General features: G+C 47.6%; 2 protein-coding genes across 2 annotated transcripts in view; one reads left to right on the top strand and one right to left on the bottom strand.

Annotated features, from left to right (window-relative positions):
* stox1 (storkhead box 1) overlaps positions 1-27,354 on the bottom strand; it is a 305,204-nt gene that overhangs the window by 217,886 nt on the left and 59,964 nt on the right.
* Positions 4,200-27,354, top strand: part of LOC147113733 (uncharacterized) — a 35,828-nt gene continuing 12,673 nt past the window's right edge. Inside the window, exons 1-2 of the mRNA XM_085996093.1 lie at positions 4,200-4,822; positions 9,701-9,996. Coding sequence (XP_085852219.1) covers positions 4,200-4,822; positions 9,701-9,996 — 919 coding nt within the window. The remainder of the gene's footprint in view (positions 4,823-9,700; positions 9,997-27,354) is intronic.

Here is a 27,354-nt window from a genome sequence, read left to right on the forward strand (position 1 = left end):
CTGTTTTCCCAGTCCACTTTAGTCAATTCTACTCTCATACCTTCATAGTCTCCTTTATTTAAGCTCAGTATGCTGGTTTGAGATCCAACTCTCTCACCCTCAAACTGAATTTGGAATTCAACCATATTATGGTCACTCATTCCAAGGGGATCCTTTACTAGGACATTTTTTATTAATCCTGTTTCATTACACAGGACCAGATCTAAGATTGCCTGCCCCCTGGTTGGTTCAGTTACATACTGCTCAAGGAACCCGTCCCTAATACACTCTATGAACTCTTCCTCAAGGCTGCCATGCCCAATTTGATTAGTCCAGTCAATATGAAAGTTAAAATCCCCCATGATTATAGCTGTTCCCTTATTACAAGCCCCAACTATTTCCTGATTTATACTCCGACCAACAGAGTTGCAACTGTTAGGAGGCCTATAGACTACGCCCACTACTGACTTTTTCCCCTTATTATTCCTTATCTCCACCCAAACTATTTCACTATCCTGATCCTTTGACCCAATATCATTTCTGACTATTGCAGTGATTCCATCCTTGATTAACATAGCAACCCCACCTCCCTTTCCTTCCTGTCTGTCCTTCCTAATTGTCAAATACCCTTGTATGTTTAGTTCCCAGTCATGATTATCTTGCAGCCATGTTTCCGTAATGGCCACCAGATCATACCCATTGAAAGTGGTGTAGGGGGAAAAACATATGATGTAATTAAATCAATGTATACAAACAATAAATGTGCAGTTAAAATTGGAGACAAACAAACAAAATACTTCTCACAGGGGTGTGGCGTGGCGCAAGGCTCGCCCATCTCACCGACACTCTTTAATATTTACATAAATGAATTGGCAAAACTACTTGAACAATCTACAGCACCTGGCCTCGCCCTATATGACTCCAAGGTTAAATTCCTCCTCTATGCAGATGAACTGGTTCTGCTCTCACCAACTGAGGAGGGTCTACAGCAGAACCTGGATCTGCTAGAGTCGTTCTGTCAGACCTGGGCCCTGACAATAAACCCCCAAAAAAACAAAGTTCTTGTGTTCCAGCAAAGATCCAGACATCAGGGACCCAGAATAAATTTCACACTAGGAGCAACTAAAATTGAACAAATTAAAATCAGTTCTACGGGAAATTTTCATCTGGCTGTGAATGAACTGAAAGAGAAAGCAAAAAGGGCTTTCTATGCCATTAAAAAGTCAATCCAAATAGAAATCCCAATTGGCATTTGGCTCAAAATTTTTTAATTAGTAATTGAACCAATTGCACTCTATGGCAGTGAGGTGTGGGGTCCGCTAACACAACAAGAATTTGCAAAATGGGACAAACGCCCAATTGAGATCCTACATGCAGAATTCTGTAAAAGTGAGGATATAGAATGCAAAATATGGTAACAACTCGCTTCGCATAGTCAAGGACCCTGTCAATCTAAAATGGAGGATCCTGTCAGCATAAAATGGTGGTGAAATGTCGACATCGCTGAGTCACTTCCATATTGTAAGAAATGATCATGTTAACTCAAGAAACTGTGAAGGCAGCAGGAAGTAAAATAAAAGAAGCTAAACTGATCTGTGGCTGCTAATATGGCTGGCACCCACGATGTCACACCTTGCTGGTGGAAACAGTGTAGGGCGGAGTGCAGAGGTTATACAGACAATAGGCGATCAGAAAACACATTTACCATGATTGCAAACGCATTACCATAATGATTAGGTGATCATGAAACCATTACCAGGATATTTACTTAACTATAAACCATTCAGTGAAATGTGACTTCTTTGTTTCATACTGCCAGGCCAGGAAATCAAATTAAATGTATACGTGTACAGCTCGGGATTGGTGCAGACTGTACGATGTGTTAATGTCTTCTCAAATGCAAGTATAATAATGTGGCACACTGTATGAAAGATTGCTTGCTCTGGTTTAACCTGTCGGACTCTTCTGGAGTCAGGACTGTGCTGTATCAGAGTAAGTCTCCCGGGATGACGGAATAAAAACTGTTGAACTCAACCAGTATTCGACTCAGTGTTTGTACTGAACCAGATTGAGGACCAAAAGAATCCGTTTCAACATTTGGTGTCAGAAGTGGGATCTCAACGGACGATCACCGAGAATTCGCAAAATTAAGAGCCGAACTAGTTTTGGATGTGAGAGGAGGAAATGGGCCCCCGGAGTGAGTATGTTTAAATTTACCACCTCGGTTTTCCTCTGACCCGTAAGTCCGATAAAAGTTTTGCCACTCGCTAATTCTTGCGTGGTGTCCCGACGAGATCTGGGTCAATCTGGCGAATACTGTGTAAACTTAGGAAATAAGTATCCAAGTCGGGTAACGCGCCGGCCTCGTATTTCACTTGGTCCGCTCAGGCTCCGATTGGACTAAAAAGTAGATAAGTAGTGATTTTAGAGAAAGAGAAAAAGAATACTTGAAAGAAAGTAAAAAGAGAGAGTCGGGGACTCTAGAGCTCGAGCAACTTGTACTCGGGGAGTGCAAGATAAGGGTCGTATAAGTTGAATAATTAGAGTTTCAGAATACCTGTACCAGGCGGTGACAGAGGCTAAATTTACGATTTGAATAATTAGGCTAAGAATACCTGTACCAGACGGTGACAGAGGCTAAAATTACTATTTGATGAATATAGACGACTCACTGTGTTTTTGTTTGGTCTAAGTATTGTAGTTATTGTATTGTGGTGTTTAGTTTTGTGTGCCGGTATCTGTGAAATATACGAGACACTTTTAAAAACGTAACTTGAATCCTGAAAGGGAGCCCTTAGTGTAAGAGAACCATGGGTAATTACCTAGACACAACAAGTGACGAGGGCAGTGCCTTACAAACATTGTGTGACAAATATCCGGATAAAGCCCAACAATTGAGACTACTCTCAGGGGGTTTAAATAAAAAATTAGGCAGCGAACAATGGCCACTAGGGGGTCCCAAAAGTTTAGAAATGGTTAAACAAGCTCAAGGAATTATTTGGAAAAAGAACATGGGAAGCAAGACTAAAAAACTAATTGGACTCTGGCGACAGTACTGCCAAGAAATTAAAGACAGTTCCCTATTAGCCAGCTGGCAAGAAAATGCTGTTAAATGAGGAATAAAGTTAACCGAAGGAGGAAATCCTAAACCCATTGAAATACTTAAGAAAGAATGTGCACATGAGAAAAGGTCAAAATCTGAAAAGGCGCCAGATAAAAAGGATAAAAATGAACTACGTAGTTCAATGGTTGGCCTTAGGTTGAAAGAGGGAGACGGAACAGATGAGGACTTAGACAATTGGATGTACAGAACTCCTAATGCGCCACCTCCTCAGCCACCCCAGTACATCAATATTTACCCCTCCCTTCCAACGTCGGCCTCACTAGCGATGCCTAATACTACCCCTCCAGCAACCCTCTCCGCAACCAGTCCCCCATTCACTCCAGGAATACCCCCAACCACCTTACCCGATAGTGCCACAGGCGTTACTGATCCCATAAGTAGTCAGACCCGGTTACAAACGGCAGGACAGACAAACCCTGTGCCAAATTATACTCCTACCCAGAGTGATAAGAAAAAGAAAAAGAAGGAAGAAGAGAAACGGGAAAATAAGAAAAGAGTCAGACAGTTAGTTCAACATAAATTCACTCAGGAAAGCGACACTGAGTCATGTAGTGACTTTACCGATTCGGAGGATGATTTATCACCTCCTGAGGATCATGAGTCAGAATCAAAAAATCATTCCGGTAACCCATCCAGGAACCTTCCAGTGAGAAAGATGCCAAACCCAGATCAGGCTACTGCCGCAGCTAACCCCACCATAGATGTATTCTTCCCATGGAAGCCTAATGAATTAATGTCTATCCTAACTAATCACAGAATCACAGAATCACAGAAACCCCACAGTGCAGATAGAGGCCATTTCGGCCCATCAAGCCTGCACCGACACATATCCCACCCGATCCCCGTAACCCCTACACCAACACATATCCCACCCTATCCCTGTAACCCCACGTATTTAATCCCCCTAACACTAAGGGTCAATTTATCATAGCCAATCAACCTAACCCGCACATCTTTGGACTGTGGGAGGAAACCGGAGCACCCGGAGAAAACCCACGCAAACACGGGGAGAATGTGCAAACTCCACACAGACAGTCGCCCGAGGCCGGATTCGAACCCGGGTCTCTGGCGCTGTGAGACAACAGTGCTAACCGCTATGCCACCGTGCTGCCCTAATGCGCCGGATCGCCACAAAGCGCCTCAAAAGTTTGTGGACTTTTTACGAACCACCATTCAAGTGTACAACGCTGAATCCCGAGATTTATGGGCTTTAATCCAACAAGTACTGACCCCCTCGGAACATACTCGATTCTTAACTCACTTGCGACATGCTAATCTGGCAGCCCTAAATGTGGCCATGGGGAATGACAATGATAGAATAACAGCCATGCTTACGGCTGCTAGTCAAACACTTCAGAAGCCTATTAACATATCCAATGTCCTAGATACTAAGCCAAAGAAAGATGAGGGACCTGAAGAATTTTTGGAGAGATTCTGTGAGGTTTATCAGGGACAGTCGGGGGACACCAATTATCAAGGAGGAGCCAATTCACCCCAATTCTGCGCCATTCTGATGAACTGCCTTCCGGCTGCGGTAGCAACCGCAATTAAAACCAATAATATGAACTGGGCAGAAAATAGCCCAGCTCAAATTACTAGAGCCATAAAATATTATTGGAAAGAGAGTAAAGGTTTGGAGAACCAACCCCAAAAGACAATAAAAACAGAATATGTCATGAAGGAAGTCCCAATTCAACCACACACGATAGACAGGACAGGGTATCAGATGGAACCTCAATACTGTACCCCTGGATGGGTAGACTCTCAGAATTATGGATATTACACTCATCCAAACGGCCCCGATGCTACTGCATACGGCCAACCCTACGCCCCTCCACAACAGAATTACGGAGGTAGAGGAAGGGGTAGAGGACAAGGACGGGGATACCAAGGTCCAAGACAAGGGCAGTGTTATAACTGTGGAGAGGATGGCCACTGGGGCAGAGACTGCCAATCCTTAGCCTCTGGAGACCCACCTAGGAGAGGCAGGGGAAGATGGAGAGGAAACAAAGGAGGACCTAGAGGAGGCAGGGGAGGATATACCAATTTCTCCCAGAACAATCCATTCCCACAGAATTGACTAGCTAATCTAGTGGTCAGCACTTTACATTCGGACCGAGAACCCTTATTAATGTTGCAAATCCAGGATCAATGGTATCCCTTTTTAGTAGACACTGGAGCCGCCATGTCCTCTGTCCAATCGGACCTTAAACTTCCCTGATCCAACAAGACCCAGGAATTATCAGGCTTCCAAGGTCAAATGACCAAGTATTCTATGTCAGAACCAGTTCAGGTGACCTACAAAAATCAATCTGCAACCCACCAATTTGTAATAACTACCGGCTTGGACTGCAATTTAATGGTCAGAGACTTACTATGTGCATTCCAACTCAAACTTGATTGTGGTGATGAAGGAATAGCAATAGGACATTGGGCAAATAAAAGGCAATGTTATGTTTCGACTACACCTCAATGGTGGTCGCTCGACCTCAATGCATCCTCCTATCATGTGACACTGGCATATGATCGAAGTGGAAAGGATAGGACCCTTGAGGAGTATTTTAAAGATCAGGAAGGTACCGAATGGACAATCTACCTCAAGGCTGTAGTAACTGGACCTGAGGGAAAAGCAGAGTTTGTGCAGGTTCCCTTACACTTGTGGAAGCAGCCTTCGACAGTGGCCCCTCATATCACGCGGGAAGTTAACCAGCCTTTCCATGCCAAAGATTTGGGGCCCATGGTAAAACGAGCGATCGATCAGGCAAACCCTGAATGTCACCAACCGCAACAGTTACCCGGAGGTCTGATGGTCCAATTTTACCAAAACCCTGAGCCTAGCCTGACTGTGGTGCACCGTCATGTAGGGAAAGACATACTGGAGTATGTGAATCCACAGGTATGGGCAGAAGACCCAACGCATGTAGGTCTAACCGGCATAAAACCCATTGAGATCCCAGTGAAGGAAAATGTGACCTTGCCGACGGTACGACAATACCCTTTGAAACACCAAGCTCTTCCGAGTATAGACAGACTCATTAAGGGATTGTTGGAGCAGGGGATTTTGGTAACTTGCCAATCCAGTTGTAATACACCCATCCTGGCTGTTCCGAAGCCTGGTAAGCCTGATCAGCTCCGCCTAGTGCAGGATTTACGAGCAATAAATGCGATTGTTCAGCCACTTCATGCGCTAGTACCTAATCCAGCACACATCTTGGCCTCGATACCTGCTGATGCTACAGTTTTTGCGGTAGTCGATCTCCAGCATGCCTTTTTCTCCCTGCCATTGGCCACTACTAGCCAATACCTTTTTGCCTTCACTTACAACGGTCAGCAGTATACGTGGACTCGATTACCCCAGGGCTTTGTGAATTCACCTACCCTGTTTTCGCGGTGCCTTCAACAGCAATTACAGACACTGACTTTAAATTGTGGCTCCAATCTGATCCAGTATGTGGATGACCTTCTCATTGCTAGCCCTGATGAGCTAAGTAACAGAGAGGACACTATTCAGTTGTTGAACTATCTCTCAGAATTAGGATATGTGGTATCTCCAGCGAAAGTATTGGTGGCTCAGAAGACAGTTAAATTTCTTGGAGTTATGTTAACAGCCGAAAACCGCAGTTTGGAAACTAGCAGAATACAGCCAATATGCGAGACGCCAACCCCTAAAACGGCCAAACAAGTCAGGCAGTGGCTGGGAATGGTTAATTATTGTCGACAGTGGATACCTAGTATTGCAGTATTAACCAAACATCTGACTCCCTACACGGCTAAAGAGGGAGAGTTTGAGCTGGAACTAGAGGCACAGCAGGCATTTGAGGAATTAAAACAGGATCTGGTCCAAGCACCAGCCCTGGGACGACCCCTGTATGATAGGCCATTCCAGTTATATTGCACAGTAATGAACGATTGCTCAACAGCAGTTCTGACTCAGAAGCATGGAGATAAGCATCGACCGGTAGCTTATTATTCATCAAAACTGGATCCGGTAGCCTTAGGACATCCCTATTGCACCCAGATCCTTACAGCCATCTACAACAGTCTACAGTCAGCTGCTAATATGACACTTCAGCAGGACATTACCGTGTATAGCTCTCACTCAGTCACTGCGTTATTGGGGCAATTGCAGACCCAACACCTGACTACCGCCAGGCAAAATAAGTATGAAATATACTTACTGAACAATCCTCGGTTAGCATTTAAACACTGTAGCACTATCAACCCTGCCAGTTTCCTTGCATATCCGCCCTCCGAGAGTGATGAACCAAGCCATGATTGCTTAAACCTCATTAAGGATGATACCTCAGTCCGACCTGATCTGTCTGACACTCTTATTGCAGATCCCGATATTACCATGTATACGGACGGCAGTTCTTCAGTTGATGAGATGGGAAAACGAATTTCTGGTTATGCAATTGTAAATCAGGAAGGTGTCACCTTAGAATCAGCAGCCTTTGAATCCCCTTTTTCTGCCCAGCAAGCCGAACTGTTTGCACTCATACGAGCTTGTACTTTGGGAGAAGGATTAAAAATCAATGTACATACAGACTCTAGATATGCCTTTGGAGTAGTTCACGACTTTGGACAATTGTGGAAAAATAGAGGTTTTCTGACCTCTTCGGGCAGCCCGATCTCTCACCGTCAGTTAGTCTCAGATCTCTTGCAAGCCCTTTTACTCCCCAAACAGATAGCTGTGATTAAATGCTCTGCCCATACCACTGGCCAAAACCCGGTAGATATAGGAAACCGCCGCGCTGATGAGGCGGCCAAAAATGCTTCTAGGAGTCACCAAATGATTGTGCCCCGAATGATGAGGCAGACTAAAAATTCCAAAAAGAATCAGTCTACCTCGGAAAAACTAATGCCAACCATCCAAGAGGTGATTAAGTTGCAGGAGGACGCTCCTGATAGTGATAAGCATTTGTGGAGAGAATTGGGATGTGTATATAACCCTTTATCAAAACTCTGGACTACTCCCGCGGAACAGACTTGCATGTCTGATGAGCTAGCTTTATGGGTTATTGAATGTGTACACTTTGCAACTCATTGTGGTGCCAGGGCAGTGGGTGATTTGCTTCTAAGTACTTGGTGGCATCCAAGGCTTCAAGCAATAGCACAGAACATTAGCGATCGATCCCTGATTTGTCAACAACACAACCCTGGAAAGGGAGTGCCTTGCGAATGGGGAAAAACCCCTTTACCTGAGGGTCCCTTTGAGACCCTGCAAATGGACTACATTGAGTTGGAAAGATGTCAGTGTTACAAATACGTACTTGTCATTGTAGATGTATTTAGTAAATGGATTGAGGCATATCCAACCACAGACAATAAAGCCTCTACTGTTGTTAAGGTATTGCTGAGAGAGATCATACCTCGGTATGGTATTCCAACTCGGTTAAGTTCTGACAACGGTCCTCACTTCACTGCCGAAGTGAACAAGGAACTTTGTACCCAGTTGAACATTCATCAGCAATTGCATTGTGCTTATCGACCACAGGCTGCAAGACTTGTCGAAAGAACCAATCAGACTCTGAAGAACAAACTTGCTAAACTGGTAGCCGAAACCGGCTCCACTTGGTTGAAATTGCTTCCTGTGGCTCTCTTTCAGATCCGCACCACACCAGCGGGTAAAGCACGACTTACACCTGCTGAGATTATCTATGGTAGACCACTCAAGACTCCCTGGAACCAAAATGCTCCTACAACGGTGCATTTTCACCATATGACTGAAGAAATGACGACCTATGTCTTGGCTCTTACTAAGGTTTTGCGCGGGCTGCATTCACAGGTCCGTGCTGCATATGGTGAACTTCCTGACTTATCTGGTTCTCTAAAAATTGAACCAGGTTCGTATGTGATGGTTAAGAACTGGACTCGTAAAAGTCTAGATCCAAGGTGGGAAGGTCCATATCAGGTCTTACTAACAACCCCGACTGCAGCTAAGGTCGAGGGAAGAAGCGCATGGGTGCATTTCCACCACTGTAAATTGATTGGAGAAACCAATCAAAAGGGGGGGAGATAATCAGTAGTAAATCAGTACAGTATATAGTAGATTTTACGAACAGTCATTAATTTTATTTTGATTGATCAGCCATTGATAGGAGACTACAGAACTCGTGCTCGGTCTTGATAGAGGTGACTGCAGCTTTTACGAGGTCTGGTGTTGTGTTTGGATTGTTCTGTCCTGCTGAAATCCTACTCTTATTATACTTATTATACGATTTTAATTTTTAATTTTAAGTTTTAATATTTTAAGTTTTAATTTTGATTGTGTGTAAGCCTTTTATTTCACAGATTAACAACCGCTAGGGGACCATCTGCTTAGCATTAAGTTTCGGTGCCGGGAGAAAACAGCATCCCAGGCGGGTCGGAGCCGAGTGCTACAAAGAAGAAAACACCACCACAGGCGGAGCGCCCACTGAAGACTGAAACCATGAAGTTGCTGCTCGTTGTTATTGGACTTTTTGGACTATTGTGCCTGACTCAAGGCGATACGGACAAATCACGGAAGAAACGTGAATTACTTACCAACACCTTTCTGCACATGTCATATGAATACGCCAAAAGCTATAACTTAACAAGCTGTTGGGTTTGCAGTCACATTCCTATCCATAGTAAAAGAGGGATTCCCTTGAGACCCATCCCGTTCAATGCCACAGAGATGGCGGAGTGGGTCATGCGCCAGAACGCCAGCGGCGTTTATAAAGATTCATACAACCAGGAGGGCGACAGGGACAAATGGAAGTCGGCAGGTTACGACCTAACCACTTTCCAAGGGTGGTACCAGCCTAATTATAATCGGAACAGCCAGCCTCCAGCCTTAGTCCTTACTAATACTTCAGGAGTTGATAGGCCGAAGGGGCCAATATGTTTAACGAAGAGTGTGCCCAGAAGTATAGAAGTAGGATGCAGTAAATGTTTCCAAAATGTTAATGTAACAAAATGTATTCGCACCAGAGGCTGTGGCCAAGGTTTCTTCCAATTAGATCATACCGGAACCCCCAATAGGACAAGTGGGGGACCATGGGAAGGAATGGAAATCAGATGGGGATGGAGGATCCGTGAGGCATTAGACGACAATTTAATCGCATATAATGGGACCTATTTTATATGTGGTCACCAAGCCTATCCATGGTTACCCCGGGATTGGACGGGTTCGTGTTACTTAGGTTATGCAGTACCTTTTATTCACCACTTGAATAAGATTGGGGAACACCACGAATTTAAGAAACACGTGACCAAAAGAGAGCTAGGAGCTTTTAATCGATTTTTCGGCGTAATAAACCCTCCCTATGGAATAATGAGCTTGATGGATGAAACAAGGAATCTGGCAAGGCTACTAGAGATAGTTGCCAATGACACTGAGGAAGCTGTTGCAGACATGAGTGCTGAAATGATAGCCATTAGAACAGTAACCCTCCAGAATCGAATGGCCTTAGATTACCTCCTTGCAGCACAAGGAGGAACCTGTGCCTTGATAGGAAGTGAGTGCTGTACTTATATCCCTGATAGCTCGGAAAACATAACCAACATTGTCAAACATATCCGGGATGCAGTAAGTCAATATAAGAAACCTAAGCCAGGGGATGACTGGTTTGATTGGATCATTGGAGGATGGCTAGGATCAATGGGACAAACTCTGCTACATGGGCTAGTGGTGGTACTTGCCGTAATTATGTGCATTTTTCTAGTTTTCACACTGATTAAGTGTTGCTGCAATAGATTAGGAGCAACTGTAATTCCAAGTCAATTGGTACAAAGGAAACCATCAGAAGAAGAAATTAAATTTGAGAAGGAATTAATGGAGGAGGAGTATAATAGACTCAATAAGATAGAGATGGACCAGTAGGATGAAGCCCAGAATCACTGGGTACCTTAGATGGTTATCGTGGAATGATAAAAGGGGGGAATGAGGATATAGAATGCAAAATATGGTAACAACTCGCTTCGCATAGCCAAGGACCCTGTCAATCTAAAATGGAGGATCCTGTCAGCATAAAATGGTGGTGAAATGTCGACATCGCTGAGTCACTTGCATATTGTAAAAAATGATCATGTTAACTCAAGAAACTGTGAAGGCAGCAGGAAGTAAAATAAAAGAAGCTAAACTGATCTGTGGCTGCTAATATGGCTGGCACCCACGATGTCACACCTTGCTGGTGGAAACAGTGTAGGGCGGAGTGCAGAGGTTATACAGACAATAGGCGATCAGAAAACACATTTACCATGATTGCAAACGCATTACCATAATGATTAGGTGATCATGAAACCATTACCAGGATATTTACTTAACTATAAACCATTCAGTGAAATGTGACTTCTTTGTTTCATACTGCCAGGCCAGGAAATCAAATTAAATGTATACGTGTACAGCTCGGGATTGGTGCAGACTGTACGATGTGTTAATGTCTTCTCAAATGCAAGTATAATAATGTGGCACACTGTATGAAAGATTGCTTGCTCTGGTTTAACCTGTCGGACTCTTCTGGAGTCAGGACTGTGCTGTATCAGAGTAAGTCTCCCGGGATGACGGAATAAAAACTGTTGAACTCAACCAGTATTCGACTCAGTGTTTGTACTGAACCAGATTGAGGACCAAAAGAATCCGTTTCAACAAAAGTATCCTCCGGATGCAGAGGAAAACCGCAAAAAATGCATGCAGGGCAGAACTAGGCCAATATCCACTACTAATTAATATCCAAAAAAGAGCCACCAAATTTTGGAAACACCTAAAAATGAGCAACCCCCACTGCTATCATTACAAAGCCCTGAAATGCCAAGAGAGGATCATAGAGAAGAGTCCCCTCAGTCAACTAGTCCTGGGACTCAGTGAAGTAACTACTAACACTACTAATAATAACCAGCTCCAGGACAGCGACATCATAGCACAGAGAATTCGACCCAACACAATTGTCACTAAACAAAAGGAAAAATATCTGACCTATTGGACAGAAACAACAAAAACCCAAAACAAACTCGATTGCTATTTGGCCCTAAACAGACAATACACCATGGCTGAATACCTGACCACGGTAAAAGATAGCAAATTGAGAAAAACCTTGACTATGTACAGGCTTAGTGAGCATAGCCTGGCCATCGAAAAAGGCAGACACAGGCAGACCTGGCTGCCAAGAGAGAGCAGGATATGCTCTCACTGCAGTCAGGGAGTGGCGGAGACAGAGATGCACTTCCTCACAGCTCGTGGAAACTATCAGGGCATAAGGGGGAATTTCTACCCAAAATTCATAAAAATATGCCCTGAATTCAAAAATTTGAATGACGACCAAAAACCCCCACACCTATTAGGGGAACAGAGAAATTGCGTAACTTTAGCGGCAAACTATGTTACAGCTTGTCATAAGCAGAGGGACAACCATTAAACCTAAGAAAAGATTATATGCATATTATATGAGTGTATATTTATACACACAGGGATATATCTGTTTATACACTGTATGGATAGATCTGTGTTTATGTGTTCAACCATACATGTTTTTTCGGTGCTTTGGCAACATAAGATGTACCTTGTCATGCCAATAAAGCAATTTGAATTGAATTGAATTGAGTGTGGGAGAGAGAGAGAGAGAGAGAGAGGAGGGACAGAGAGAGGGGGGACAGAGAGAGTGGGACAGAGAGAGAGATTGGGGGAGCGAGAGAGGGACAGAGATAGAGAGGGACAGAGAGAGAGGGGGGCAGAGAGAGAGCGGGGGACAGAGAGAGAGGGACAGAGAGAGAGAGGGGGACAGAGACAGAGGGGGACAGAGAGAGAGAGGGGGACAGAGAGAGAGATTGGGGGAGCGAGAGAGGGACAGAGATAGAGAGGGACAGAGAGAGGGGGGGCAGAGAGAGAGCGGGGGGAGAGAGAGAGGGGGGGAGAGAGAGAGGGGGGGACAGAGAGAGAGGGACAGAGAGAGAGGGGGACAGAGAGAGAGGGGGACAGAGACAGAGGGGGACAGAGACAGGGAGGGACAGAGACAGAGGGGGACAGAGGGAGAGGGGGACAGAGAGAGAGAGGGGGAGAGAGAGAGAGAGGGGGAGAGAGAGAGGGGGACAGAGAGAGAGAGGGGGAGAGAGAGAGAGAGGGGGGAGAGAGAGGGAGGACAGAGAGAGAGGGACGGAGAGAGAGGGGGGACAGAGAGAGAGGGGGACAGAGAGAGAGAGGGGGGACAGAGAGGGGGGACAGAGAGAGAGAGAGGGGGAACAGAGAGAGAGAGAGGGGGAGAGAGAGAGAGGGAGGACAGAGAGAGGGGGACAGAGGGAGAGGGGGACAGAGGGAGAGGGAGGGGCGGTCAGAGTGAGTGAGACAGAGAGAGGGGGGAAGAGAGAGAGATGGGGACAGAGAGAGAGAGGGGTGAACAGAGAGAGGGGGGTCAGAGAGCGAGGGGGGGACAGAGAGAGAGAGAGAGGGGGACAGAGAGGGTGGGGTCAGAGAGAGAGGGAGGGGGACAGAGAGAGAGAGAGAGAGAGGGACAGGGAGAGAGAGGGGGACAGAGAGAGAGAGATTGGGGGAGCGAGAGAGGGACAGAGATAGAGAGGGACAGAGAGAGAGGGGGGCAGAGAGAGAGAGGGGGAGAGAGAGAGAGGGGGGGGACAGAGAGAGAGAGAGAGAGGGGGGACAGAGCGAGGGGGGGACAGAGGGAGAGGGGGGACAGAGGGAGAGGGGGACAGAGAGAGGGGGGGACAGAGAGAAGGGGGGACAGATACAGAGGGACAGAGAGAGAGGGGGACAGAGAGAGAGGGGGACAGAGAGAGAGAGGGGAGACGGAGAGAGAGGGGGACAGAGAGAGAGAGAGAGGGACAGAGAGAGGGATGACAGAGAGAGAGAGGGGGAGAGAGGGGGGACAGAGAGAGAGAGAGAGGGGACAGAGAGAGAGAGAGGGGGGACAGAGAGACGGGGACAAAGAGAGAGAGGGAGGACAGAGAGAGGGGGGACAGAGGGAGAGGGGGGACAGAGAGAGAGAGAGATGGGGACAGAGAGAGAGGGGTGGACAGAGAGGGGGTCAGAGAGAGGGAGGGGGACAGAAAGAGAGAGTGGGGGACAGAGAGAGAGAGAGGGGGAGAGAGAGAGAGGGCAACAGAGAGAGAGAGTGAGAGGGGGACAGAGAGAGAGGGGGGACAGAGAGAGAGAGGGGGACAGAGAGAGAGAGGGGACAGAGAGAGAGAGAGGGGGACAGAGAGAGACACTGGGGGAGTGAGAGAGGGACAGAGATAGAGAGGGACAGAGAGAGAGGGGGGGACAGAGAGAGAGAGGGAGAGAGAGAGAGAGGGGGGACAGAGAGAGAGAGAGAGTGGGGGAGAGAGAGAGATAGAGAGAGAGGGACAGAGAGAGGGAGGACAGAGAGAGGGGGAGAGAGAGAGGGAGGACAGAGAGAGGGACAGAGAGGGGCGACAGAGAGAGAGGGGGGACAGAGAGAGAGGGGGGACGGAGAGAGAGGGGGGACAGAGAGAGAGAGGGGGGGGACAGAGAAGGGGGGGACAGGGAGAGAGGGAGGACAGAGGGAGAGGGGGGACAGAGAGAGAGAGGGAGGACAGAGAGAGGGGGGACAGAGGGAGAGAGGGACAGAGAGAGAGAGGGGCGACAGAGAGACAGGGGACAAAGAGAGAGAGGGGAGGTCAGAGAGAGTGAGTGAGACAGAGAGAGAGGGGGGGAAAGAGAGAGAGATGAGGACAGAGAGAGAGGGGGCAGAGAGAGAGAGGGGGGAGAGAGAGAGAGGGGGGAGAGAGAGGGGGGGGACAGAGAGAGAGAGGGGGGACAGAGAGAGAGAGAGGGGGGACAGAGAGAGAGAGGGGGGACAGAGAGGGAGAGGGGCAGAGAGAGAGAGAGGGGGACAGAGAGAGAGAGAGGGGGGACAGAGAGAGACAGGGGGGTCAGAGAGAGTGAGTGAGAGAGAGAGAGAGGGGCGGAAAGAGAGAGAGATGGGGACAGAGAATTGAGATCCTACATGCAGAATTCTGTAAAAGTATCCTACGGACTCAGAGGAAAACCACAAACAATGCATGCAGGGCAGAACTAGGCCAATATCCACTACTAATTAATTTCCAAAAACAAGCCATCAAATTTTGGAAACACCTAAAAATGAGCAACCCCCACTGCTATCATTACAAAGCCTTGAAATGCCAAGAGATGATCATAGAGAAGAGTCCCCTCAGTCAACTAGTCCTGGGACTCAGTGAAGTAACTACCAACACTACTAATAATAACCAGCCCCAGGACAGTGACATCCTAGCACAGAGAATTCGACTCAACACAATTATCACTAAATAAAAGGAAAAATATTTGACCTATTGGACAGAAACGACAAAAACCCAAAACAAACTCGATTGCTATTTGGCCCTAAACAGACAATACACCATGGCTGAATACCTGACCATGGTAAAGGATAGCAAACTGAGAAAAGCCTTGACAATGTACAGACTTAGTGAGCATAGCCTGGCCATCGAAAAAGGCAGACACAGGCAGACCTGGCTGCCCAGAGAGGACAGGATATGCTCTCACTGCAGTCAGGGAGTGGTGGAGACAGAGATGCACTTCCTCACAACTTGTGGAAACTATCAGGACATAAGGGAGAATTTCTACCCAAAATTCACAAAAATATGCCCTGAATTCAAAAATCTGAATGACCTCCAGAAACTCCCATATCTATTGGGGGAACAGAGGAAATGTGTAACGATAGCGGCAAACTATGTTACAGCTTGCCACAAGCAGAGGGACAACCAGTGGCCATTAAATCTAAGAAAAGATTATATGCATATTATATGTGTGTATATCTATGTATACATGGGTATACTTGTCTATACACTGTATGTCTAGATCGGGGTTTATGTGGTCAATCATACATGTATTTCTGTGCTTTGGCAACATAAGATGTATCTTGTCATGCCAATAAAGCAATTTGAATTGAATTGAATTGAGAGAGGGGACAGAGAGAGAGAGAGAGAGGGGGGGGGGACAGAGAGAGAGCGAGAGGGACAGAGAGAGAGAGAGAGAGAGAGAGAGGGGGGGACAGAGAGAGAGAGGGGGGGAGAGAGAGAGAGAGAGGGATAGAGAGAGAGGGGGGAGAGGGGACGAGTGGAAGAAACAGTAAGAATTGTAGAATCACCACACGGTATACCAATTAGAACTAGCCAGATTCGTACAGTAAAGTTAAAGCATCTAATTGGCTAAAACGAGCACTTTCACGACAGGCTGGGAATCGGCCCTGGGTCCTTCCAGTTAGTTTGGCATTACTCACTAGACCACTGTGGGGAGCCCTTTACTGTCATTAATAACGACTGTGCAGAGAACGTGATGCCTGAGTAATTCATATTTTGCTGTCGTGCTGCCCAGTAACTGCCCCACACAGTGTGGAACACACACACCATGAGGGGTCCAGGTTTGATTCCTGGCCCTTGCTGAGTTACCTTATTTCAGCCACAGCAGATGGGCTTAATCTCAGATGGAGAGGTGAAGGGATTGTTGGACGCAGACACGTTCTGCTCTCCCCAAGAGCAGTTGTGTTTCTACCGGTCCCACTCGGGTTGTTATTGCAGCCATCAGAGTCTCAGCTTACAGTGTGATCTCCTTTACACTCACACAAGGCTTGGCACGGATAAATGGTGACTGTTTACTCCGGACACTGGATCTGGGGCAGCGTTACAGACACTGTCTAGCTGCCGATGGCTCAGTGAGTAATGGCACTGCCCTGTGGTACTGAGAAAGTGGAGCAGGAAGATCCCAGGCCAACCACGTGCACAGAATTTACAGCACAGAAACAGGCCATTTGTCTCAACTGGTCTATGCCGGTGTTCCTCCTTCCACCCCTCTCTTTATTTCATCCTATCAGCACATCCTTCTGTCTGCTTCTTTCTCCCTTGTGCTTATCTAGCTTCCCCTTAAATGCATCTATGCTAATCTTCAATGTATCATTCCAATTTTAGTATATGTGCTGCTATTCGCGCTCTCGGTGCTTGTGGGCCATTTGCTCCTTTAAGAATGCAGACTGTGTAAAGGGCCTCTGGTTGCCATGAGATACAGTCAAACCCAGGTGTCGGCAGGCAGACCATAATAGGCTGATGAGAGGTGCATGAAGCAAGCTCGGAGAGTAGTGGTACAGGTGGAAATGAAGGTTCAGAGTGTCAAGAAAGCAATGGCTCTTCTAGGAAATGGAGTGTGACTCAATGAGGGGGAATGGAGTGGGAAACAGGAAGGAGGGGCTCACTGTACCTCGGCTGACCTGGTGAGGTCAGTAAATTGAGCAGTCGTGAAAGGGATTCTGAAGGGGCACGTGCTTCCACTACCCCTGCATTTTGACCTTCGATGACCCCCCTCCCTTTTGAACCAGACATGGCTCAGGGCTGGGCTGAAGGGATAAAGTCACGGCCCTGGCTTAAAATCAGAATCCAGTGGAGAGGATCGTCGGCTATTAGTCATTGTCCAGGCTCACTCAATGGCCCTTTAGGTGAGTTGCCAGGGGTCGTCTATACAGGGAGGGCGAGGGGGACAGCGAAGGGGGAGGGTGAGGGGTGATTTACCAACACTGTACAACCTGTTCCCCTCTTTCCACGTCGGCTCAACACGGTTTACACAATTGGCAGTTGAGCTGTACGGAGCAGGTTCAATCCTCAGTTTGTACTGAGTTAGCCAATTACAGCTGGGACAGTGGTTAGGGTGGATGGGCTATACTTGGCCTCAGTGCCCCAGGCCAGGGAAGAGGAGAATCACTCAGGGCCCCCGCTCCTGACTGCTGTCCAGCGAGGCCTGTTGAAAAGCAGATGTTGGGCGAGTGTAGAATGAGGCTGGGCTCTGAGGCTCCCATGGTCAAATAGCCTGTGTCATCACTGTCTACACTCACACATGAAGATGGTGACTGGGGGTGAGGTAACACAGAACTGCTGGCACTCGAGTCAGTGCTTCAGGAAGGAGAGAAATGCCTCGCGAATATCACCCACACCCCAAGAACAAACTCCACACACTATCCTCCAGGACGAATGCAGCATCTCTTTAAATTCGTACACAATTGCCCTCTCGAGATGCAGCTGAGTGCCTCAGCCAAATCCATGTGAAACCCGAGAGCCCTTGCTCAGATCCTGCATTCAAAGCTGCAGTGTGGGAAAGGCAGGCTTTCAGACTAGTACCAGAGCTGGCATTGTTTGGGATCAATAGTGGCCCATGTCTTAATGCTAGGCTTGTCTGTGGAGGACGGACCACCCCTGGAATGAGTTCATAATCCCTGTTTGTGAAAGGAGCGGCTGGGCTTAATGCACAATTCACAGAAATGCCACTGACCAGATTCCAAGGCTATTCTTCCTGCTGTTTCCTTGGTTTCCAAAACGAAGCCTCGGATTTTCTAACAACATTCAACATGCAACACAACAATTATCCCTTGAACAATTTTCTTCCAACATCAACCAGTCAACTATTACTTGAGGGAACAGGGTTAAAAATTTAAAATTTAAATTCAATACTGCACAGCCAGCTCCCAATTATTTATAATTACAGTGCTGACTGCAGCCCTGGACAAAGGCACGCAGGTGTTGTGATGCAGCACAATCCGGACACACCCTCCGAGCTGTTCCAGAGCACTCCATGATATAAAACCTTATTGGAAACTCTACAAAAACTCGTAGTGGGGCCCATGGAACTGTACCCCAGTCGGAGTCAGCACCTTCAGGAGAGGGGCCCATGGAACTGTACCTCAGTCAGAGTCAGCATCTTCAGGAGAGGGGAGAGGGGCCCATGGAACTGTCCCCGTCAGAGTCAGCACCTTCAGGAGAGGGGCCCATGGAACTGTACCCCAGTCAGAGTCAGCACCTTCAGCAGAGGGGAGAGGGGCCGATGGAACTGTACCCCAGTCAGAGTCAGCACCTTCAGGAGAGGGGCCCATGGGACTGTACCCCAATCAGAGTCAGCACCTTCAGCAGAGCGGAGAGGGGCCCATGGAACTGTACCCCAGTCAGAGTCAGCACCTTCAGGAGAGGGGAGGGGGGTCCATGGAACTGTAGCCCAGTCAGAGTCAGCACCTTCAGGAGAGAGGCCCATGGGACTGTACCCCAGTCAGAGTCAGCACCTTCAGGAGAGGGACCCATGGAACTGTCCCCCAGTCAGAGTCAGCACCTTCAGGAGAGGGACCCATGGAACTGTCCCCCAGTCAGAGTCAGCACCTTCAGGAGAGGGACCCATGGAACTGTCCCCCAGTCAGAGTCAGCACCTTCAGCAGAGGGGCCCATGGAACTGTAGCCCAGTCAGAGTCAGCACCTTCAGGAGAGGGGCCCATGGAGCTGTACCCCAGTCAGAGCCAGCACCTTCAGGAGAGGGGCCCATGGGACTGTACCCCAGTCAGAGTCAGCACCTTCAGGAGAGGGACCCATGGAACTGTCCCCCAGTCAGAGTCAGCACCTTCAGGAGAGGGACCCATGGAACTGTCCCCCAGTCAGAGCCAGCACCTTCAGGAGAGGGGCCCATGGGACTGTACCCCAGTCAGAGTCAGCACCTTCAGGAGAGGGACCCATGGAACTGTACCCCATTCAGAGTCAGCACCTTCAGGAGAGGTGAGACCAGTTTACACATGGAACCAGGAAGTAAATAGTATCTGTAATTGGACATATACTGGAATCAATCCAGAATGGTCTTTGTTGTGTAAACAGTGTTGGAATACATCACAGCTGCTGCTTTTATTACCTTGTACACAATTAATGGAGAATCTAATAGGGTAAATCTCTGAGCTGAAATAAAACTGTTCACACAACGCGAGGGTCACCAGTGAATCACATTACACCAAGAAAACAGCAAGAGTAAAAGAACATGAGTGGAGGGACAGCACAGGACCGGACCAGACAGGACACATGGCTGTGTCTTCAAAGAACAGGGAGCACGGGTGTACATATAAGGGAACACATAGACACAAACAAACACGCACGCACACCCGCAGTACCCCCTCTCCTCCGACTCCCCAACGCCTAGAACATTTACCCCCTCTCCTCCGACTCCCCAACACCTAGAACATTTAATAAGGACGTGTTTATTTGCAACACCTAAAGCTCTGATTGGTCCCCTTGGATGACAAGTCCTGATTGCTCCCCTTGGAGGACAAGACACACCCAGCAGTGTCTCTGGAATGTGTAATTAGATCCTCCCTGCCTACATAATCAGTTGCTTTGCAAAGTGTAATTCGAGCCATTCTGACTGCCTATTCCAGAGAGGACGGAGCTCACATTGAACAGGCAGGGCCCGCCCTCGCGGGTTAAGACCTTATCCCACCGCCCTCCCCAAACAAGTTCCTGAACTCCTCCCCCTCCCTGCCCAAATTCCTGGCCTACTCACACCCCTGCCCAAGTTCTTCGCCTACTCCCCGCCCCACACAAGTTCCTGGCCTACTCCCCGACCCAAGTTTCTGACCTACCCCCGGCCCCCACCCAACCCAAGTGCCTGGCCTTCAACCCCGCCCGAGTTCTTGACCTTCTCCCCCTACCCGAGTTCCTGACCTTCTCCCCCCGCCCGAGTTCCTGACCTTCTCCCCCCGCCCGAGTTCCTGACCTTCTCCCCCCGCCCGAGTTCCTGACCTTCTCCCCCCGCCCGAGTTCCTGACCTTCTCCCCCCGCCCGAGTTCCTGACCTTCTCCCCCTGCCCGAGTTCCTGACCTTCTCCCCCCGCCCGAATTCCTGACCTTCTCCCCCCGCCCGAGTTCCTGACCTTCTCCCCCTGCCCGAGTTCCTGACCTTCTCCCTCCCCCCTCCGGCTTCCTGACCTTCTTCCCCTGCCCAAGGTCCCTCTCTCTCTCTGCCTCCCCTCTCTCCCCCAGTCTCTGTCTCTCTCTGTCCCAGTCTCTCTCCCCACTCTCTGCCCCACTCTCTCTCTCTGCCCTATCATCATCGGCGACCACTCGAATTCGAGTATGGTATGTCCTTCATCAGTCATCTACTTGTGGGTCTTCAGGTGGCTGTGGAGGCCGATCCGAGATCCACAGACTCTACTACAGTGTGGGCATATGAGACTATTGGTAGTGACTGGAGTATGGGTCTTCTTAAGTTGTTGTCTCTCCTTACGGCACTGGCGTTTATCCTCAGCGGCACGCTGGAGATTCTTTTCATGTAGTGCAGCACCGTTATGGATGCTTTTTCTCCAATTGTCTCTGTCCAGTGTGATTTCCTCCCAGTTATTAATATCGATATGGAACTTTTTAAGAATTACTTTGATGTTATCTTTGTAACGCTTCTTTTGACCACCAGGAGACCTCTGCCCTTCCTTCAGCTGGGAGTACAGAACCTGTTTTGGGACACGTGAGTCTGACATGCGAATGACATGTCCAGTCCATCGGAGTTGATACTGCATGATAAGCGTAGTGATGCTGTAGATATTGGCCTCTTCAAGTATACTCCAGTTGGTACGCTTGTCCTCCCAGCTGACCCTCAAGATTTTGCATAGAGAGCGTTGGTGGTATTGCTCTGCCCCACTCTCTCTCTGCCCCACTCTCCCTCTCTCTGCCCCACTCTCTCTCCCTCTCTCTCTCTCTCTCTCCCCCACTCACTCTCTCTGCCCCACTCTCTCTCTCTGCCCCACTCTCTCTCTGCCCCACCCTCTCTCTCTCCGCCCCACTCTCTCCCTCTCCCACCTCCGATTTCCTCTCTCTCTCTCAGAAGGCTATGAAAATGTTCGTGTAGATAATCACAGCGATATTCATTGCAAAAGCCCTGGAGGCTCCTTTAGTATAGTCATTGATTTTTGAAAGATAACCCAAAAGCCCAAGTAGAAGGCTCAGACTCGAGCAGCAGACAAGGCAGGCAGCAATATATTCTCCTGAGTTTAGAAGAATGAGGTGATTTCATTGAAACATACAAAATTCTTACAGGGGTTGACAGGGTAGATGCAGGGAGGATGTTTCCGCTGGCTGGGGAGTCTAGAACCAGGGGTAAGAACAACAGAAAATGCTGGAAATACTCAGCAGGCCAGGGTCACAGTCTCAGAATAAGGGGGCGGCCATTTAGGACTGAGATGAGGAGAAATTTCTTCACTCAAAGGGTGGTGAATCTTTGGAATTCTCTACCCCAGAGGGTTGTGGAGGCTCAGTCGTTGAGTATATTCAAGACAGAGATCAATAGATTTTTGAATACTAAGGGAATCAAGGGATATGGAGATAGTGCAGGAAAGTGGAGTTGAGGTAGAAGATCAGTCATGATCTTATTGAATGGCGGAGCAGGCTCGAAGGGCCAAATGGCCGACTCCTGCTCCTACTTCTTATGTTCAATGGCAGCAGCTCCAGGCTCGGCAACCGGCTTCCTCATATATCGCATTTGTGCATGCGCGACCGGATCAAGTGCGCATGTACAGTATCAAACAGGCGCGCGTTCGGAGAGGGAGTAAAAAAAAACACCGTGCAAATAATCACTTTGATTTAATAATGGCCTCTTTAATCAATTAAAAAAATGCCAAATTTACAGACACCATCTCCTGCGGGGCTGTGGTTTAAGGGGGCCGGGCTGTGGCGCCTCATCAAAGTGACTATGTGCAAAACAATCTATTCAATCATGACAACCTCAAAGCCAAGCCTAATTGTGGTCTTGCGAATTTGGCGGGGTGGGGGGGGGGTCTGGATCCTGGGAACCCTGACTGATTTTCCCTCCCTGCAGTGAGATGCCAGATTGAGTATGTAATTTAAATGCAGTTCCTAACCATAGAATCATAGAATAGTTACAGCACAGAAGAAGGCCATTCGGCCCATCCCGGCTCTCTGCAAGAGCACCTCAGCTAGTCCCACGCCCCCGCCCTTTCCCCGTAACCCTGCAATTTTTGTCCCTTCAGGTACTTATCTAATTCCATTTTGAAAGCCGTGATTGAGTCTGCCTCCACCACCCTTTCAGGCAGTGAATTCCAGATCCTAACCACTCATTGCGTAAAAAGGTTTTTCCTCATGTCACCTTTGGTTCTTTTGCCAATCACCTTAAATCTGTGTCCTCTGGTTCCCCCGCCCCCCCTCCCCTCCCCTCCCTGGTCAAATTTGCATGTTGACTTTGGACAAGACCACAATTAGGCTTGGTTTTGAGGTTCTCATGATTGAACAGATTGTTGTGCACATAGTCACTTTGATAAGGTGCCACAGCCTGGCCCTCCGCCAATGGGAACAGTTTCTCTCTATCTACTCTGTCCAGACCCCTCATGATTTTGAACACCTCTATCAAATCTCCTCTCAATCTTCTCTGCTCTAAGGAGAACAACCATAGCTTCTACAGTCTATCAACGTAACTGAAATCCCTCATCCCTGGAATCATTCTCGTAAATCTTTTCTGCACCCTCTCTAAGGCCGTCACATCCTTCCTAAAGTGCGGTGCCCAGAACTGGACACAATACTCCAGTTGAGGCCAAACCAGTGTTTTATAAAGATTCATCATAACTTCCTTGCTTTTGTACTCTATATCCCTATTCATGGATTCCGTAAGTTTTTTAACTGCTTTCTCAGCCTGCCCTGCCACCTTCAACGATTTGTGCACATATACCCCCAGGTCTCTCTGTTCATGCACCCCCTTTAGGATTGTACCCTTTAGCTTATATTGCCTCTCCTCATTCTTTCTACCAAAATATATCACTTCGGACTTTTCCGCGTTAAATTTCATCTGCCACTGTCCGCCCATTCCACCAGCCTGTCTATGTCCTCTTGAGGTCTGTCACTATCTTCCTCACTGTTCACTATATTTCCAAGTTTCGTGTCATCTGCAAATTTTGAAATTGTGCCCTGTACACCCACATCCAAGTCATTAATATATATCAAGAAAAGCAGTGGTCCTAGTACCGACCCCTGGGGAACACCACTGTATACCTTTCTCCAGTCCGAAAAACAACCATTCACCACTGCTCTGTTTCCTGTCACTTAGCCAATTTCGTATCCATGTTGCCACTGTCCCTTTTATTCCATGGGCTTCAACTTTGCTGGCAAGCCTACTTTGTCGAATGCCTTTTGGCAATCCATGTACACCACGTCAACCACATTGCCCTCATCAACCCTCTCTGTTACCTCATCAAAAAACTCGATCAAGTTAGTTAAACACGATTTGCCTTTAACAAATCCGTGCTGGCTTTCCTTAATTAATCCACACTTGTCCAAGTGACTGTTAATTTTGTCCCTGATTATTGTTTCTAAAAGCTTCCTCACTACCGAAGTTAAACTGACTGGGCTATAGTTGCTGGGTTTATCTTTACACCCTTCTTTTAATGTTTGCAATTCTCCAGTCCTCTGACAGCACCCCCGTTTCGAAGGAGGATTGGAAGATTATGGTCAGTACCTCCGCGATTTCTTCTCTCACTTCCCTCAGCATCCTAGGATGCATTCCATCCGCTCCTGGTGCCTTATCTACTTTAAGTACAGCCAGCCTTTCTAGTGCCTCCTCTTTATCAATTTGTATCCCATCCAGTATCTCCTCTACCTCCTCCTTCACTATGTCTATGGCAGCATCTTCTTCCTTGCTGAAGACAGATGCAAAGCACCATTTAGTACCTCAGACAAATCCTCTGTCTCCATGCGTAGGTCTCCTTTTTGGTCCCTATTTAGCCCCACCCCTCCTCTTACTACCCGTTTATTATTTATATGCCTATAGAAGGCTTTTGGATTACCTTTTATTCTATTCTCATACCCTCTCTCTGCCCCTCTCATTTTCTTTTTCACTTCTCTGAACTTTCTATATTTAGCCTGATTCTCAGATGTATTCTCAACCTGACATCTGTCATACACGCTTTTTTTCTGCTTCAGCTCACTCTCTATCTCTTTTGTCATCCAGGGAGCTCTGACGTTAGTTGCCCTGTCTTTCCCCCTAGTGGGAATGTACCTCGACTGTACCCGAACTATTTCCTCTTTAAAGGCAGCCATTGTTCCATTACAGTTTTGCCTGCCAACCTTTGATTCCAATTTACCCGGGCCAGATCCGTTCTCATCCCAATGTGACATTAATTTTTCAATTGAGCAAGTGCTTAGATCCAGTTTGGGAGGTCAGGCAGTCTGCAAGTTAGAGTTTGTAAGCTGGTAGGAGCTGTTGCATGCAGCCATGTGTTCAGTGGTTTCAATCCTATTCCTTTCTCATTCAATCTTGGATTTAAAGGTACCTTAAAAGCAGTTGAGCAGAAGAATGGCCCCTGCACAGGGGGTGTCACAGACATTGACCAACTGCAACCCCGGTTAAGGCTAGTGAACTCAGCATCAGCCAGGGTATGAATGTCTGAACTTGCTGCGTTGTGTGCCTCAGTACCATGACAGGCGATGTTTCTACCACTGAGCAGAGCTGCCCTGCCCCCGACTGTAGAACGTATACCGCAGTGTCAGTTGGACATTAATATTAATTAAATTACAGGTTAGCAAAGTGTCCCGAAAGATCAGCACTCCAGAATGATCTGTTACCAAGGAAGTCATTGTTTTAAACAGTGAAGTGCTTTAAGCTGATCCACCAACCTCAAGAAATGAATAGTGTGGTGATGGGTAATCCAGTATTATAACTGGAGGATTAACTCTGAGCTGGTGAGGTGCTGGAAGAGTTTGCAGCAGCCTATCCTAGCTCCTATTCGCAAGAGATCCCTGCGAGCTTTTCGCATCAGGTTTAAAAATTCCCTGCCTTCAGAGCTGCCTATTTAACTAGTGGTTTGTAAATCTCCAATCCTGATCACTGCTTCAACTTCTCAATTCTATACAACGTGACAAACATCCTCACTTTCATCTTTCAGAGAGTTGACTTACAATAAATGACAATGGGGAAGGTAATTTTTTTTTAAACCTGTTGGGCAGGAATCGGTCTTCGCCCTTTGTGGGTGTCTCGGGGGCCATAGATCAACTTTAAATTCCTGTTCCCATTAATCGGCATCTATCTCAAGTGGCTTATTCCCCAGTGCGGTAAGAATGCAACAATCAGCCCTTTCCAAACCTCCAGGCCCACGCATTCAAACCAGTCAAACCAGTGAGCAAGAAAGACAAACACAAGTAGGACGAGGTCGTGGGATTTGAGAGTCTGGGATTGCCAGGGTCCGGGTGCTGCAAGTGACCCGAGAGTAATCTTGCTTTATAAAAACTTGCATTAATATAGCTCCTTTCACGACCACCGGACGTCCCAAAGCCCTTTACAACCAATAAAGTACTTTTATGAAGTGTAGTCACTGTTATAATGTAAGAAACGATGCAGCCAATTTGAGCACAGCAAGATCCCACAAACAGCAATGTGATAAATGACCAGATAATCTGTTTTAGTGATGTTGGTTGAGGAATAAATATCGGCCAGGACACCGGGGAGAACGCCCCTGCTCATCTTTAAATAGTACCATGAGATCTTTTATATCCACCTGAGAGAGCAGATGGGGCCTTGGTTTAATGCAGCGCTCCCTCAGTACTGCACTGGAGTGTCAGCCTAGATTAGGTGCTCAATTCTACGGCGTGGGGATTGAACTCACGACCTAGGGTAAGGAAGCACAGGGTACTGTTGTTCTGTGCTGAATCTTCTCATCTCCACTCCAGTGTCAGTGGGATATTTGGTCACGTGTGTGTCTAGACAGTGAGTGTCGGTAGGATATTTGGTCACGTGTGTCTAGACAGTGTGTGTCGGTGGGCTATTTGGTCACGTGTGACTAGATAGTGTGTGTTGGTGGGATATTTTGTCACGTATTTGACTAGACAGTGCGTGTTGGTGGGATATTTGGTCACGTGTGACTAGACAGAGTGTCGGTGGGATATTTGGTCGTGTGTGTGTGTCCAGACAGTGAGTCTTTGCGGCAGGAGTCCCTCAATAGTGATTAGGAGCAGAAACTGCCCGATTCCCCATCTCCTTCCCCAGCCCAGAGGCACTGAGGCCAACTGTAGCGTCCCTAGCACCCCCTCAGCTGAGATCAGTTGGAAAGTGCAAGCGTGGGTGTCAGGGGAGGGCAGGATTGCACTTGGCTGGGATGCCTCCATGGCCAAATAGCCTGCCGACACATACTGTTAGCCACTGGGGAGATACCAGAGGGCGCCAGCACCCATGGAACTGCACAATAGGATGTGTCAGCAGCAGGGAGGAAAATTGAGCGGCGGTGGTAGAAAACACAAGACACAGTTGTACAAACTGATGGGGCATAGCAAACTAGTCTTTATTGGAGTCTTCAGTTGAAAATAAAGGGAGGGCTGGGAAATGAAGTTCTAATAAATTCATAATAACAAACCATCACAAAATGGAAAGTGTAGGGGGATAAGGAGCACTTTATTTTTTCTGAATGATTTTACCACCCACCCTGTCCTGCCCTGATGCTGCCTGCTCATCACCCTTCGCCCCGACAG

This window comes from Somniosus microcephalus, chromosome 8 (genome assembly GCF_052327205.1).
Source record: "Somniosus microcephalus isolate GS21.2 chromosome 8, FLI_Smic_1.0, whole genome shotgun sequence".
Classification (NCBI taxonomy): Eukaryota; Metazoa; Chordata; class Chondrichthyes; order Squaliformes; family Somniosidae; genus Somniosus; species Somniosus microcephalus.